General features: G+C 35.7%; 1 protein-coding gene across 1 annotated transcript in view; it reads left to right on the forward strand.

The window, feature by feature from the left end:
- Atp7a (ATPase copper transporting alpha) overlaps window positions 1-13375 on the forward strand; it is a 143648-nt gene that overhangs the window by 98239 nt on the left and 32034 nt on the right. The window contains 4 exon segments of the mRNA XM_047536050.1: window positions 133-738; window positions 741-863; window positions 7737-7940; window positions 11853-12016. Coding sequence (XP_047392006.1) covers window positions 133-738; window positions 741-863; window positions 7737-7940; window positions 11853-12016 — 1097 coding nt within the window.

Here is a 13375-nt window from a genome sequence, read left to right on the forward strand (position 1 = left end):
TTCCACTTAATGTCAGTCAAAATTATTTTAAGAACAGATGTTGAGAAGAGTAAGAGAAAAATAATTATTGATTCTGAAGGGGCCCAGGAATAACTGATTCAAATAATAATCATGTTTCTTTTCACTAACTAGTCTCCCTAGACAACCAAGAAGCTACTATCGTTTATCAACCTCATCTTATCACAGTAGAGGAAATAAAGAAGCAGATTGAAGCTGCAGGCTTTCCAGCATACATCAAAAAACAGCCCAAGTACCTTAAATTGGGAGCTATTGATGTAGAACGTCTAAAGAACACACCAGTCAAATCTCCAGAAGGATCACAACAAAGAAGTCCATCATCATCATATACCAGAGATACAACAGCCACGTTCATCATAGATGGCATGCATTGTAAATCATGTGCGTCAAACATTGAAAGTGCTTTATCTACACTCCACTACGTAAGCAGCATAGTAGTTTCTTTAGAGAATAGGTCTGCCCTTGTAAAGTACAATGCAAACTCAGTCACTCCAGAAATGCTGAGAAATGCAATTGAAGCTGTTTCACCAGGGCAATATAGAGTTAGTATTTCAAGTGAAGTTGAGAGTACCTCCACCTCTCCCTCCAGCTCATCTCTTCAAAAGATGCCTTTGAACATAGTTAGCCAACCTCTTACTCAAGAAACTGTGATAAACATTGATGGTATGACTTGTAATTCTTGTGTACAGTCTATTGAAGGTGTCATATCAAAAAAGGCAGGTGTAAATCCATACGGGTCTCCCTTGCAAATAGTAATGGAACTGTTGAGTATGATCCTCTACTAACCTCTCCAGAAACCTTGAGAGAAGCAATTGAAGACATGGGATTTGATGCTACCTTATCAGGTAATTATCACTTTTTTTTGACATCCCTGATGTTTTTTGATTTTCATTTTGCTGCTTCATTTGACTTTCAGCAATGAGAAATGACTCATAGGCACTGAAATTCCACTTTTTACCATCAAGTCGTTGGGAGGTTGTTAGCAGTGCATATAAAGATGCCTAAGGATGTTTGCATAATTATTTGTAGTATTAAAAAAACTACAAACTGTAAATAAACCATGGTATAACCATGTGATGAAATGCTGTGAAGCCATAAAAAATGATGGTATTAAAGATAAGTAATACTGTAGGAAAGTATCTGAGATATTTCACTATATGAAAAAAAACTGAAATTCTACATGTGTACTGCAATCAAAATTATAAACAAATGTGTATGAATTTATACTGCGGATATATTACTTATTTGCAGAACTGAATAAGATTCCCAGTGGGACAGACTAGTAATTGGAATTCAAGAGTACTCGTTCAGTCTCTGACACCATATAGAGCATCCATCTAGTCCTCAGGAACCATGAATACAGCATGCTCAGTAACTTTTAACAATTTCTTTTATTTCAACCTACTATCGTCAAGGGCCCTATGAATTAATAATTCAACAAATTATTATCAGAAACCAGTTATATGGCCTACATCTGTTAGGGCTCATAACAGATGTGTTAATGGATATGATAGATAGGTTAAAATGAAACAAAACCTTGGTGCAATGAATGCCACCTAAAAGAATTAGAGCTGTGACAACAGTGATCCATGTTATTGGTGTTAAGATTGATATCAAATAACTGCATCCTGTGGTTCTGCTAGAGATCAATCAGAGTTTAAGATTCTGCCGGAATTGTGGCCGTCCATTTTAATTTTAATTTTCTGAGTGTCAGTGTCAGTGCTGATCCTAGACTCAGAGTCTGTCACTGTGACTTGTTCTCTGATGAAGGGATCAACACCTTTTCCTTCCATGTCTTGCATGGATCAAAAGGAGGTTGTGAGAAAAATGGAGGTTATCTTTTATCACAACCATCAATATTGTCATCCTCTTAAAATAAAAAGACATGTAATACATGAAGTCTTCATTAACAAATTAAAGCACACAGAATACTCTATTAAATTCCTTCCTTTTATAACTTTTTATTTATTTTTTCAGTACTGAGGGTTGAACTCAGCCTGCTTTACTACTAAGCTACATCTTCAACCCTTTTTTATTTTGAGACAGGATCTGCTAAGTTGCTGAGACTGGCCTCGAATTTGTGATCCTCCCACCTCAGCCTCCTGAGTTACTAGGATTACAGGAATGTGCCACTGCACCAGGCTATAACTTTTATTTTTAACTAATTTCAAATTTACAAGAAAATTGTAAGAATAGTAGAAAGAAATTCTGTTTACCAATTTCATTCATATCCTGTTGTTCAGATTTCATTACCTTTGTTTTTGCATTCTCTGATAGATATACATTTATTTATATACACATATACATATGTGAATATTATTTTGCGTCAAACTGTTTGACAGTAAATTACAGACATGATGTTTTCTGCCATTTTCAGATTATGTATTACATTACACCAGACACCGAGCCCCTTCCACTTTTGAGTATTGATATTTTTGTAATCATTTTTACTGAGTCTGTGTGCATGATAGGTTTTTCCCATCCTTTCCCCTTTAGTCTGTGGATGTCTTTTTCTATGAGATGAGTCTCTTGCAGGCAGCATATTGTTGGGTCTTTCTTTTTAATCCAATCTGCCAGTTTATGTCTTTTGATTGATGAGTTTAGGCTATTAACGTTCAGGGTTATTATTGAGATATGATTTGTATTCCTAGTCATTTGGGCTTATTATTGATTTTTAACTTGACTTGGTTTCTCCTTTGATTGGTTTTTCCTTTAAGGTAGTTCCTCCCTTTACTGAACTACACTGTTATTTTTCATTTTGTAATCTTTTTTAATTATTGCCTCAAGTACAGGAAAATCAACTTTCCTTTTGATTTATTTAAGCATAAGAAGTGTTGTTACAGTCTATAGAAAAGCTAATTAGAAGCCAGCCAATGGTGCGGATATAGCTCAGTTGGTACAGTGGTTGCCTAGTATGCACAGAAGCCTTGGGTTCAATCCCCAGCCCCACCAAAAAAAAAAAAAAAAAAAAATGGAAGAAATCAACCATTTAATTCATTGTGACCTTGTGACCTTTTAATACTTTCATTGCCTTTGTGAGAAACTTTCGTTATTTTGCTTGCCACACTAACAGAACTAAAGGCCACGATTTTATAACTCTATTTAAAGGTCATACCACAGTAACCGAAGGGGACTCCCTCTATGACTTATTTTAATACTGTACTTCCAGAGTCTGAAAATTGCAGATGGTATTCCAGGTTACCTCTGGTACCTAAAATAACTGAATTGCTCTGGAACAAGACTTACAGTTTTTTTCCCATTGTCCAAGTTCATGATTTTAGATTCAGTAGTAATTATGAGAGAATGAAGGAAGTTTCTGGCTATATTAAAATAATTGATTTATTCAAAGTCCAAGTTATTACCTTTTGCTGAAGGAGCCTCCTTTTTGAGTCCTTTAAGATAACAGTGAAGCTGGGTGAAGTTGCTCCTGTCTATAATTCTAGATACACTGAAGGCCAGACTGTTTCATTTTTTTTTTTTTTTTTTTGTGGTGCTGGGGATCGAACCCAGGGCCTTGTGCTTGCAAGGCAAGCACTCTACCAACTGAGCTATCTCCCCAGCCCCTTCATTTTTTTTTAACGGATGAGGAACTATCTCAGTAGTAGAGTGCTTGCCTAGCATGCATAAGGCCTGGTTTCAATCCTGAGTACTGCAAACAAACAAGACAAAACCAGTGGTACTATCTGGTAAATTTTCTCCTTCTGTGTTCTAAGTAACATTCTTATAATCTGAATGAATAGCTTTCCAAAGTGATTCTCTTAAGATCAGATGCTGGGGCTGGGGCTCAGTGATGGAGTGCTTGCCTTGCATGCATGAGTCACTGGGTTTGGTCCTCAGCACCACATAAAAGTGAATAAATAAAATAAAGGTATTGTGTCCATCTGTAAACTAAAAAAATATTTAAAAGAAAGATCAGATACTGACAAATTTAGGAACAGGGAGAATATGGTCCTTTACTATTGAAATTCTCCTTTTTTATTTTTTAAAGATTTTCATTGGTATATAATTCACATACCATAAAATCTTCCTTTTTTATTTTTATTGTTCTACATGAGAGTAGAATGAATTTTTTAGTTATACATGAGAGCAGAATGAATTTTCTTTCGTTGTACACAAATGGGGTACAACTTTTCATTTCTCTGGTTGCACATGATGTAGAGCCACACCATTTGTGTAATCATACATGTACATAGGGTAATGACATTTGTCTCATTCCATCATCTTTCCTTCCCCTTGCCCTGTCTCCTCCCCTCATTTCCCTTTACACAATCCAAAGTTCCTCCATTCTTCCCTTACCTCCCTGCACCCCTTTATGTATCAGTATTCACTTATCAGAGAAAACATTTGGCCTTTGGTTTTTTGGGGATTGGCTTATCTCACTTAGCATGATATTCTCCATCCATTTACCTGCAAATACCATAATTTTATTCTTCTTTATGGTCAAATAATATTCCATTGTGTATATATACCACAGTTTCTTTATCCATTCATCTGTTGAAGGGCGTCTAGGTTGGTTCCATGATCTAGCTATTGTGAATTGAGCTGCTATAAACATTGATGTGGCTATATCACTGTAGTATGCTGATTTTAAGTCCTTTGGGTATAGGCCAAGGAGTGGGATAGCGGGGTCAAATGATGGTTCCATCCCAAGCTTTCTGAGGAATCTCCATACTGCTTTCCAGAGTGGTTGCACCAATTTGCAGCCCCACCAGCAATGTATGAGTGTACCTTTTTCCCCACATCCTTGTCAACACCTATTGTTGCTTGTATTCTTGATAATAGCCATTATATTTGGAGTGAGATGAAATCTTAAGGTAGTTTTTTAAATTAATTAATTAATTAAATTTATTTTTATTGTAAACAAATGGGATACATGTTGTTTCTGTTTGTACATGGAGTAACAGTATACCATTTACGTAATCATATATTTACATAGGGTAATGTTGTTTCATTCATTGTTATTTTTTCCTTGCCCCCCACCCCTCTTTTCCCTCTGTACAGTCCCTCCCTCCTCCATTTTTGCCCCCCTCCCACCCCCCATTATGTGTCATCATTCGCTTATCAGTGAGATCATTCATCCTTTGGTTTTTTGAGATTGACTTATCTCACTTAGCATGATATTCTCCAATTTCATCCATTTGCCTCCAAATGCTATAATTTTATCATTCTTTATGGCAGAGTAATATTCCATTATATATATATGCCACAGTTTCTTATCCATTCATCAATTGAAGGACATCTAGGTTGGTTCCACAATCTGGCTATTGTGAATTGAGCAGCTATGAACATTGATGTGGCTGTATCTCTGTAGTATGCTGATTTTAAGTCCTTTGGGTATAGGCTGAGTAGTGGGATAGCTGGGTCAAATGGTGGGTCCAGTCCAAGTTTTCTAAGGAGTCTCCACCCTGCTTTCCAGAGTGGCTGCACTAATTTGCATCCCCACCAGCAATGTATGAGTGTATTAATGTAGTTTTGATTTGCATTTCTCTAATTACTAGAGATGTTGAACATTTTTTCATATATTTGTTGATCAATTGTATATCTTTGAAGTTTCTGCTCAGTTCCTTAGCCCATTTATTGATTGGGTTATTTGTATTATTGGTGTTAAGTTTTTTGAGTTCTTTATAAATTCTAGAGATTAGTGCTCTATCTAAAGTACATGTGATAAACATTTTCTCCCACACTGTAGGCTCTCTCTTCACATTATTTATTGTGAAATTGTCCTTTGCTGTACCCAGGTTGGGCTGCATGACCATCAGCTGGGAGATTGGTGGAAATGCAGAATCCCAGGCCCCAACTGCAATGCATAAAATCAGAATCTGCATTTTTTATTTGTTGTATTTAGATATACATGAATGATCTCGCTGATAAGCGAATGATGGAGTTCAACCCATTCCAATTATGATCCCATTTTTGTGGTTGTACATAATGTGGAGTTACACTGCAGAATCTGTATTTTAATAAGATTGCCCTAGGTGATTCTACTTGCATAAAATTTAAGAGATATTTTTATATGAGAAATCTACATCTTTATTCTCTAGGGAAATGATTAGGCTTTTGTTAAAGTGTCTTCCAAAGATGCTCCTCTTCACCATCCTGGAAACTGCTATGCAGGTGTTCCTTTGTGGAATGGCCAAGCAGACCCGCATCAGTTTTTTTTTTTCCTGTGGGAGAAAAAAACAAGTTAGATAGGTTAGTAGAAATTTCCATATCACCTCTTTGTCTCTACAGGAGAGGAGAACATTTTGGCATTTCTGTAGGTGCAGGAATGTATTAGAATGATTTTTTCCTTCGGGAGGTGATTAATACCTCAATGGCTAAACTAAAACAGGTTTTCTGAGATTATAGGGGAGCTTCTGGGATGACAAAAGTTCCACAGTTTATAAATATTTTATACAGAGATTCTCTGAATACTCCTTTATGAAAACTTAAGGCTACTACTTATTCCTTGTCTCTTATACTGTCCACAAAGACATTTTAAATTTGTGCTAAAAATTCAAATTATATAGAATATCATTAGAGTGATTTTGTTCTTCTCTCATTCTATCCCTGCCTTAACCTCACTCCTGAAGTAGCCACTGTTAAATTTGTTATGTAGTGTCCCATGCTTTCTTAGGCATATTCTCAAATATGTATATGCTCCCAACATTTTAAGTGAAATCATACTGCAATGCTGTTTGTATTACAGACTGCTTTTTGTTCCACTTAATAAAGTGGTCCCGGACTGGGGTTGTGACTCAGTGGTAGAGCACTTGCCTAGCATGTGTGAGGCCCTGGGTTCGATTCTCAGCACCACACATAAATATATGAATAAAATAAAGGTACATCAACATCTAAAAGAAATTTTAAAAAATGAAGTGGTCCTCCATTATCCATGGTTTCACTTTCCCTGTTTTCTCTTACCTGGATTCAGTCACAGTCTGAAAATACTATTTTATTGTTGTTTTTTGATAGGAACTAAAACCAAGGGTGCTCTACCACTGAGTTACATTCCCCAGCCCTTCATATTTTTTGAAACGGGATTTTGCTTAGGTGCCCACACTGGCCTCAAATTTGCAATCCTCCAGCCTCAACCTCTCAAATAGCTGGGATAACAGGCATGTGCCACTATACCTGACTGAGAGAGAAAAAGAGACTATTTGCATAGCTTTCAGTACAGTATATTATTGTAATTGTCCTATCTTATTGTAAATCTCTCACTGTGCCTAATTTATAAATTGAATTTTGTAATAGGTATGTATAGAAAAATACAGAATTATGTAGGGTTCCATACTATCCACAGTTTCGGGCATCTGCTGGGGTCTTGAAATGTACCCCCCCTGGATACAGGAGGACTGCTGTATATCATGAATTTCTTTAATGCCAGTATGCAAATTATCAACATAATGATAAATGTCCATATTAAGAATAAGAACTATCCATTAACAAACTAATTTTTATCGGGTTTAGGGGATGGAGTTAATGGCTGGAAGAACTTTTAAGTTTGGCTTGTTCAGTTAGCTCATATTTTCCTGGGAACTGGGGTGGGCACTGTTGAAATTGGAAGTTAATCCTGGGAAAGTGTAAAGATTACGTATTTACTGAGGACTTGTAGGACCTTGTTGGTTTTAAAGAAATGAATTGGCAGTGCTTGGGAGTGTGGATTGTGATATGTGACAAGGTGGCAACTGGAAAATAATTAATAGTACAAATGAAAAGAATCTTTCCTTTTCTTCCAGACATGAATGAGCCATTGGTAGTGATAGCTCAGCCCTCATCAGAAATACCACCTTTGCCATCAACTAATGAATTAAATAAGGCGATGACACCAGTTCATAATAAGGAGGAGGCAAAGACTTCATCTAAGTGTTACATACAGGTCACTGGCATGACTTGTGCATCTTGTGTAGCAAACATTGAACGGAACTTAAGGCGTGAAGAAGGTGAGGCACTTAAAGCTTGATATTTTACATACTCATTTGAGGATTCTTTTCCTTTTTTCTCTTATGTGGGTTTTTTTTTTCAGGGGCGGTAACGGGGATTGAATTCAGGGGCACTCGACCACTGAGCCATATTCCCAGCCCTTTTTTGTCAGGGTCTCACAGAGTTGCTTAGCACCTTGCTTTTGCTGCAGCTGGCTTTGAACTCAAGATCCTCCTGTGTTAGCCTCCCAAGCCACTGGGATTACAGGTGTGCGGCACCTTGCCTGGCTCTTTATGTGTTTTGTAACCACATTTATGTTTGTGACCTGGATTTTGTAAAGGGCTATCAGTGCTGTGCTGAACCACTGTGATGTCCTAATAACCAGTTTTTGTTAGTGTTATCTCATTTACCTCATGGTTATATGGTTATATATGTCAATGAAATTTACAGAAAAAATAGCAGAAGGAGGACTGGGGATACAGCTCAGTTCTTAGAGTACTTGCTTGTGATGCACAAGGCCCTGGGCTCAATCCCCAGGACCACACACACACACACACACACACACACACACACACAGCAGAAAGAAATGTACAGGATAATTCTTCTTTATGGATCATGGCTGCAATGGATTTTAAGAAACAAATTTTCTGTTAAAGCTATACTTAAAACTGAAAATTAGAATCTATATGAGTTTCAGTGCTACCATTCCTGGATCAAGCACCAGATCAAAAACAAGTTTGTTTTCAACTATATTGTTCTCTTCTAACAGTTTGATATCTGAATTTTGCTTATGATAAAAATGTCCAAAAGTTGCTTAATATCATGTACAGGTTTTAATTTTAAGGTACAAATCTTAGAAAATCTACAGCACAATTTTTTATTCAGTAACACTCAGATGTTTTAACTTATTATTTACATTCATATCTATAGACTTTTCAGTGTAACAGTATTTTTGTTAACCATTCAGATGTTATGGTTATTATATATTGGCTATATATTATGTTTTTAAAATATTTTTTTAGTTGTAGATGGACACAATATTTTTATTTATATTTTTATGTGGTGCTGAGGCTCGAACCCAGTGCCTCACATACAAGGCAAGTACTCTACCACTGAGCTACAGCCCTAGTCCATATGTTATGTTTAATGAGATATAAGTCTGAGGTTTGGTACTTAGGCTGTCCTAACCTACTAAGTGTCTCAGTCATACATTCACAAGGGTTAAATAAGGAAATAAGGATGAGTGTAAACTTATCCCCACCATTGGAGAAATAATTCCAAATGTATACAGTAATCACAACATCTTATGTATTAAGGCAAAAACATTATTTCAACAAAATATATGATATACCAAGCCATCTTCAGTTTAATATTATCTCGTCTGCATTCTGTTATGTCTGCGTCCTTCATTACAGCCCCCATGATTTTGAACTGGAATATGGTAAATGCAAACATTTGTTTGGTTAATTAAAAAAGGAAGGAGGTTACCAAGAAAATGAGAACAAAAAGAAGGTAGAAAGGTTCCTGTTTAGTATGAGAACTATTTTCAGGCAATTCAAAAATTGTCTTTTCATGAGATAAGCAATACCTGTACCAGTTCTAAAACTTTGTTAAAAATTTATTCAGCACTTTCTTCCATTTAATATATACTATACCCTTTACTACCTCTTAGTCCAATTAGGAATATTGTTAGCCTACCTTGGGTCACTATATTCACTTTTCTTAAACTAAATAGCATTGACATTTACTCAATTAAGTGTTCATTATATTTCTAAAAATGAATAGAGGGAGTGAGAGTGTAATTCAGCGGTAGAACAGGTGCTTAGCATGCATGAGGCTCTGTGTTCAATCCCCATCACCAAAAAGAAAAAAAAAAGAATACAAAGAATACCAATTATAGTTAGAGGATTTTTTTTTGTACTGGGGTTGAATCCAGGGACATTTAACCACTGAGTGACATCCCCAACCCTTTTTTGTATTTTATTTAGAGACAGGGTCTCGCTGAGTTGCTTATTAGCACTTCGCTAAGTTGCTAAGGCTGGCTTTGAACTCGAGATCCTCCTACTTTAGTCTCCCAAGCCACTGGGATTACAGGGGTATGCCACCATACCTGTTGAGGAATTTTGTTAAATTAACTATAATTTATGTAAGTGATTGAACTTACATTTTTGAAATCTGAAAAATAGTATTTCCCTTTTGTTTCTGCTTGGCCATAGATTACAGTCAACTGAAGCAAAAAGATTGTTTTTCCACTTTCTGTGTACACTTCTCTTAACTGCTGAAATTTTCTTATAAACTGATCATCTCAATTATTTGGTACCCATAAAGCCCAAAGTGTAAAGAGTTTGTATGGACAACTTAGATTATATTAGGTACTTTTAAACTTAAAACTATTATTAAATTGATATTCAATCATTTTTTTCCTTTCTGTCAAACCCCACGGCTGACCTATGGACTTTTATCTCCATTTCCTGTCAGGTAGCCACCAAGTACCACAGATTCCTAGAAAGGGTTGCTGTTCTGCTGTGTGGAATTAATTATTTTCCTGGCAGTGACACCAATAACTGGCCTGGATAAGTGGAATGGATTTTTTTTTTTTGGGTGCTGGGGATCGAACTCAGGGCCTTGTGCTTACAATGGAATGGATTTTAACAAAAATTTGTACCAACAAACAGTAGTCATCCTGTTTGCTTCGTTAGCAAGTTGTGTGACACTTTCTTTTTTCGAGGAATAAGAGCCTTTTAGATAAGTGTGTGACAGACCGTTAAACTTAGGAATTTTAAGAAATGGCCAGGTGCAGTGGCGCACACCTGTAATTCCAGTGACTTGGGAGGCTGAGGCAGGAGGATTGAGAGTTCAAGCCAGCTTCAGCAACTTTTCAAGATCCTAAGTAACTCAGTGAGATCCTGTCTCTAAATAAAATACAAAAAAGGACTGGGGATGTGGCTCAGTGGTTGAGTGCCCCTGGGTTCAATCCCTGGTACTCCCCCACAAAAAAAGTATTTTAGAAAATGATGATTATTTGGTAATATTATAATGTGTACATTGGTATATTCTTGGATACTTTGCTACAATTGTGACGATTGTCTTAGTTCCTTTCTCCAGGACTCTGTCTTATTAGCTTCTAAAAATGCTTATGTTTACAAGTATAGTCTTAACCAATTGCAATTCATAGGGTTTATTTGGGTCCCAATTCCAGCAAAAAATTGTTAAACTAATGAACAGTTATATTATAATTTGTAGAAATGTTAATACTTCCTGAATATTTGATGAGAATTAAGAATTATTTTAGGTACAAAATGGTATTATGGTTATTAATTTGTGTTGCTGGGGATCAGACCTAGGACCTTGTGCATGCTAAGCAAGCATTCTACAACTGAGCTTCACCTCAGCCCCATTTTGGTTATCTTTAAGGGTCTTTATCTTTGAGAAATGCATATTTAAATATTTACACATGAAATGATATAACGTCTGGGATTTTCTTCAACATAATCCAGGTAGAGGGCAAGGAATAGCATGAGTAATAATATAGATAAAAGCTGGGTGTGGTGGCACATACCTATAGTCCTAGCTACTTGGGAAGCTAAGACTGAAGGATCACTTGTGTGGAAGAGTTAGAGGCCAGTCTGGGCAACATAGTGAGACCCTGTCTCTTAAAAGAAAAATAAAAAGATTGGTATTATTAATAATTGTAGAATCTGGGTGATGAGTGTATCAAGTTTCTTATGTTTTTCTTTGCATATTGAAACTATTCATAATAGGTTTATGAAAATAAGGACAAAGAGTTATTTGGTTTGGGTTCAAGAGTTGTATAAAGTTAAGTAATTAATTTTATTTTAATCCTTTCACACATGAAAAAATACAAAAATATAACATTACTCATTTTTTATCAGGATTATTATCTCTATTGTTTTTCTTATGAATGTTCCTAGGAATATATTCTGTACTTGTCGCCCTGATGGCTGGCAAGGCAGAAGTAAGATATAATCCTACTGTTATACAACCACCATTGATAGCAGAATTCATCCGAGACCTTGGATTTGGTGCCACTTTGATAGAAAATGCTGATGAAGGGGATGGTGTTTTGGAACTTGTTGTGAGTAAGATTTTTTTGTATGGTTAATAAAATTTCCAGGGAAACTTGGTGAGGGTTCATAGAAGACTTCTGAAGATAACTAAAGGCTGGGAAAATAAGATGAATAATGAAATAAAGGAGGATAAAATATGAGTTTGTGTTGGTCTTCAGGCATGGAATATAATTGTTATATGTTCCTTAAGAATCAAAAAGTAAGAATTGGTTTTAAAAGACTAAATTAAAATCAACTTTTTAAATGTAGTGTGATTCCTATCTAGTAACATGTAAGGAATAAATTCCAGATAGACTACAGACTTAAATTTTATAAATGAAGTTATAAAACAGGTGTAAGGCATACTGGTTTAAAATGATCATCCCCCACCAAAAAAAAAAAAAAAAAGATAATTTTCTCCAACCTGGAAAATTAACTGCTAGGGTTCTTTCCTATGGAAATATGAGCATATATAAGGTTATATTTGTTATAAAACTTTAAGAGCAAAAGTTTAGAACCAACCTAAATGTCCTTTAATAAGAAGTGGCTATATAAATTATGTATAGACATGTTATGGAACAAAATACAGCTATTTAAAAGAATAACATAGAGCCAGGCACAGTGGCACATGCCTGTAATTCACCTAAGTTGCCCAGGCTGACCTCAAACTTGCCATCCTCCCAAGTTGCTGGGATTATAGGTGTGTACCATCAGGCCTGGCCTGTTATTGCTTTTTGTGGAAAGGATTTGCTGAGGTCCTTGCATTGTCATCCTGGAAGTCCTGTCCATTCAATTTAATTTTTTAAAATTTATTTATTTTTTTCAATTTAATTTTTTAAAAATATTTTTTAGAGGTTGATAGACATTCATTTATTTATATGTGGTACTGAGAATCAAACCCAGTGCCTCACACATGCTAGGCAAGTGCTCCATCACTGAGCCACAACCCCAGCCCCATCAATTTAATTTTTAATACACAACTAAACAATAACCCCACTTAAGATATAGAGAAAACCATATCTTTATACATACAAAGTTGAAACTTTTTGGTCACCTATTAACCTTCACCAAAAGTAATATTGAAGGCAATATACTTCAGCAGGATGAAAAAAAATCTAGAGGGAAGCAACGCATTTAGATATGATAAACAATCATAGATATCAAATCCTGTATTACTAAGTAGTAGTGACAGGAAGAGAGAGATTTTTAATGAAATGTACTTCTCTCTAACCTGTAGTAGTTAGGACTATATCTTTGTTCCATATAATATAAAAATGATATCCTAATGATCATATTTAAAGCATACTAATAGGGCAGATGAGATTTTTCATGACAGTCCTGTGTTATAATAGTCCTTTTGGTTAAATGTACTAATTCATGTTTAATGG

The sequence above is a fragment of the Sciurus carolinensis genome, chromosome X (assembly GCF_902686445.1).
Source record: "Sciurus carolinensis chromosome X, mSciCar1.2, whole genome shotgun sequence".
NCBI classification, from domain to species: domain Eukaryota; kingdom Metazoa; phylum Chordata; class Mammalia; order Rodentia; family Sciuridae; genus Sciurus; species Sciurus carolinensis.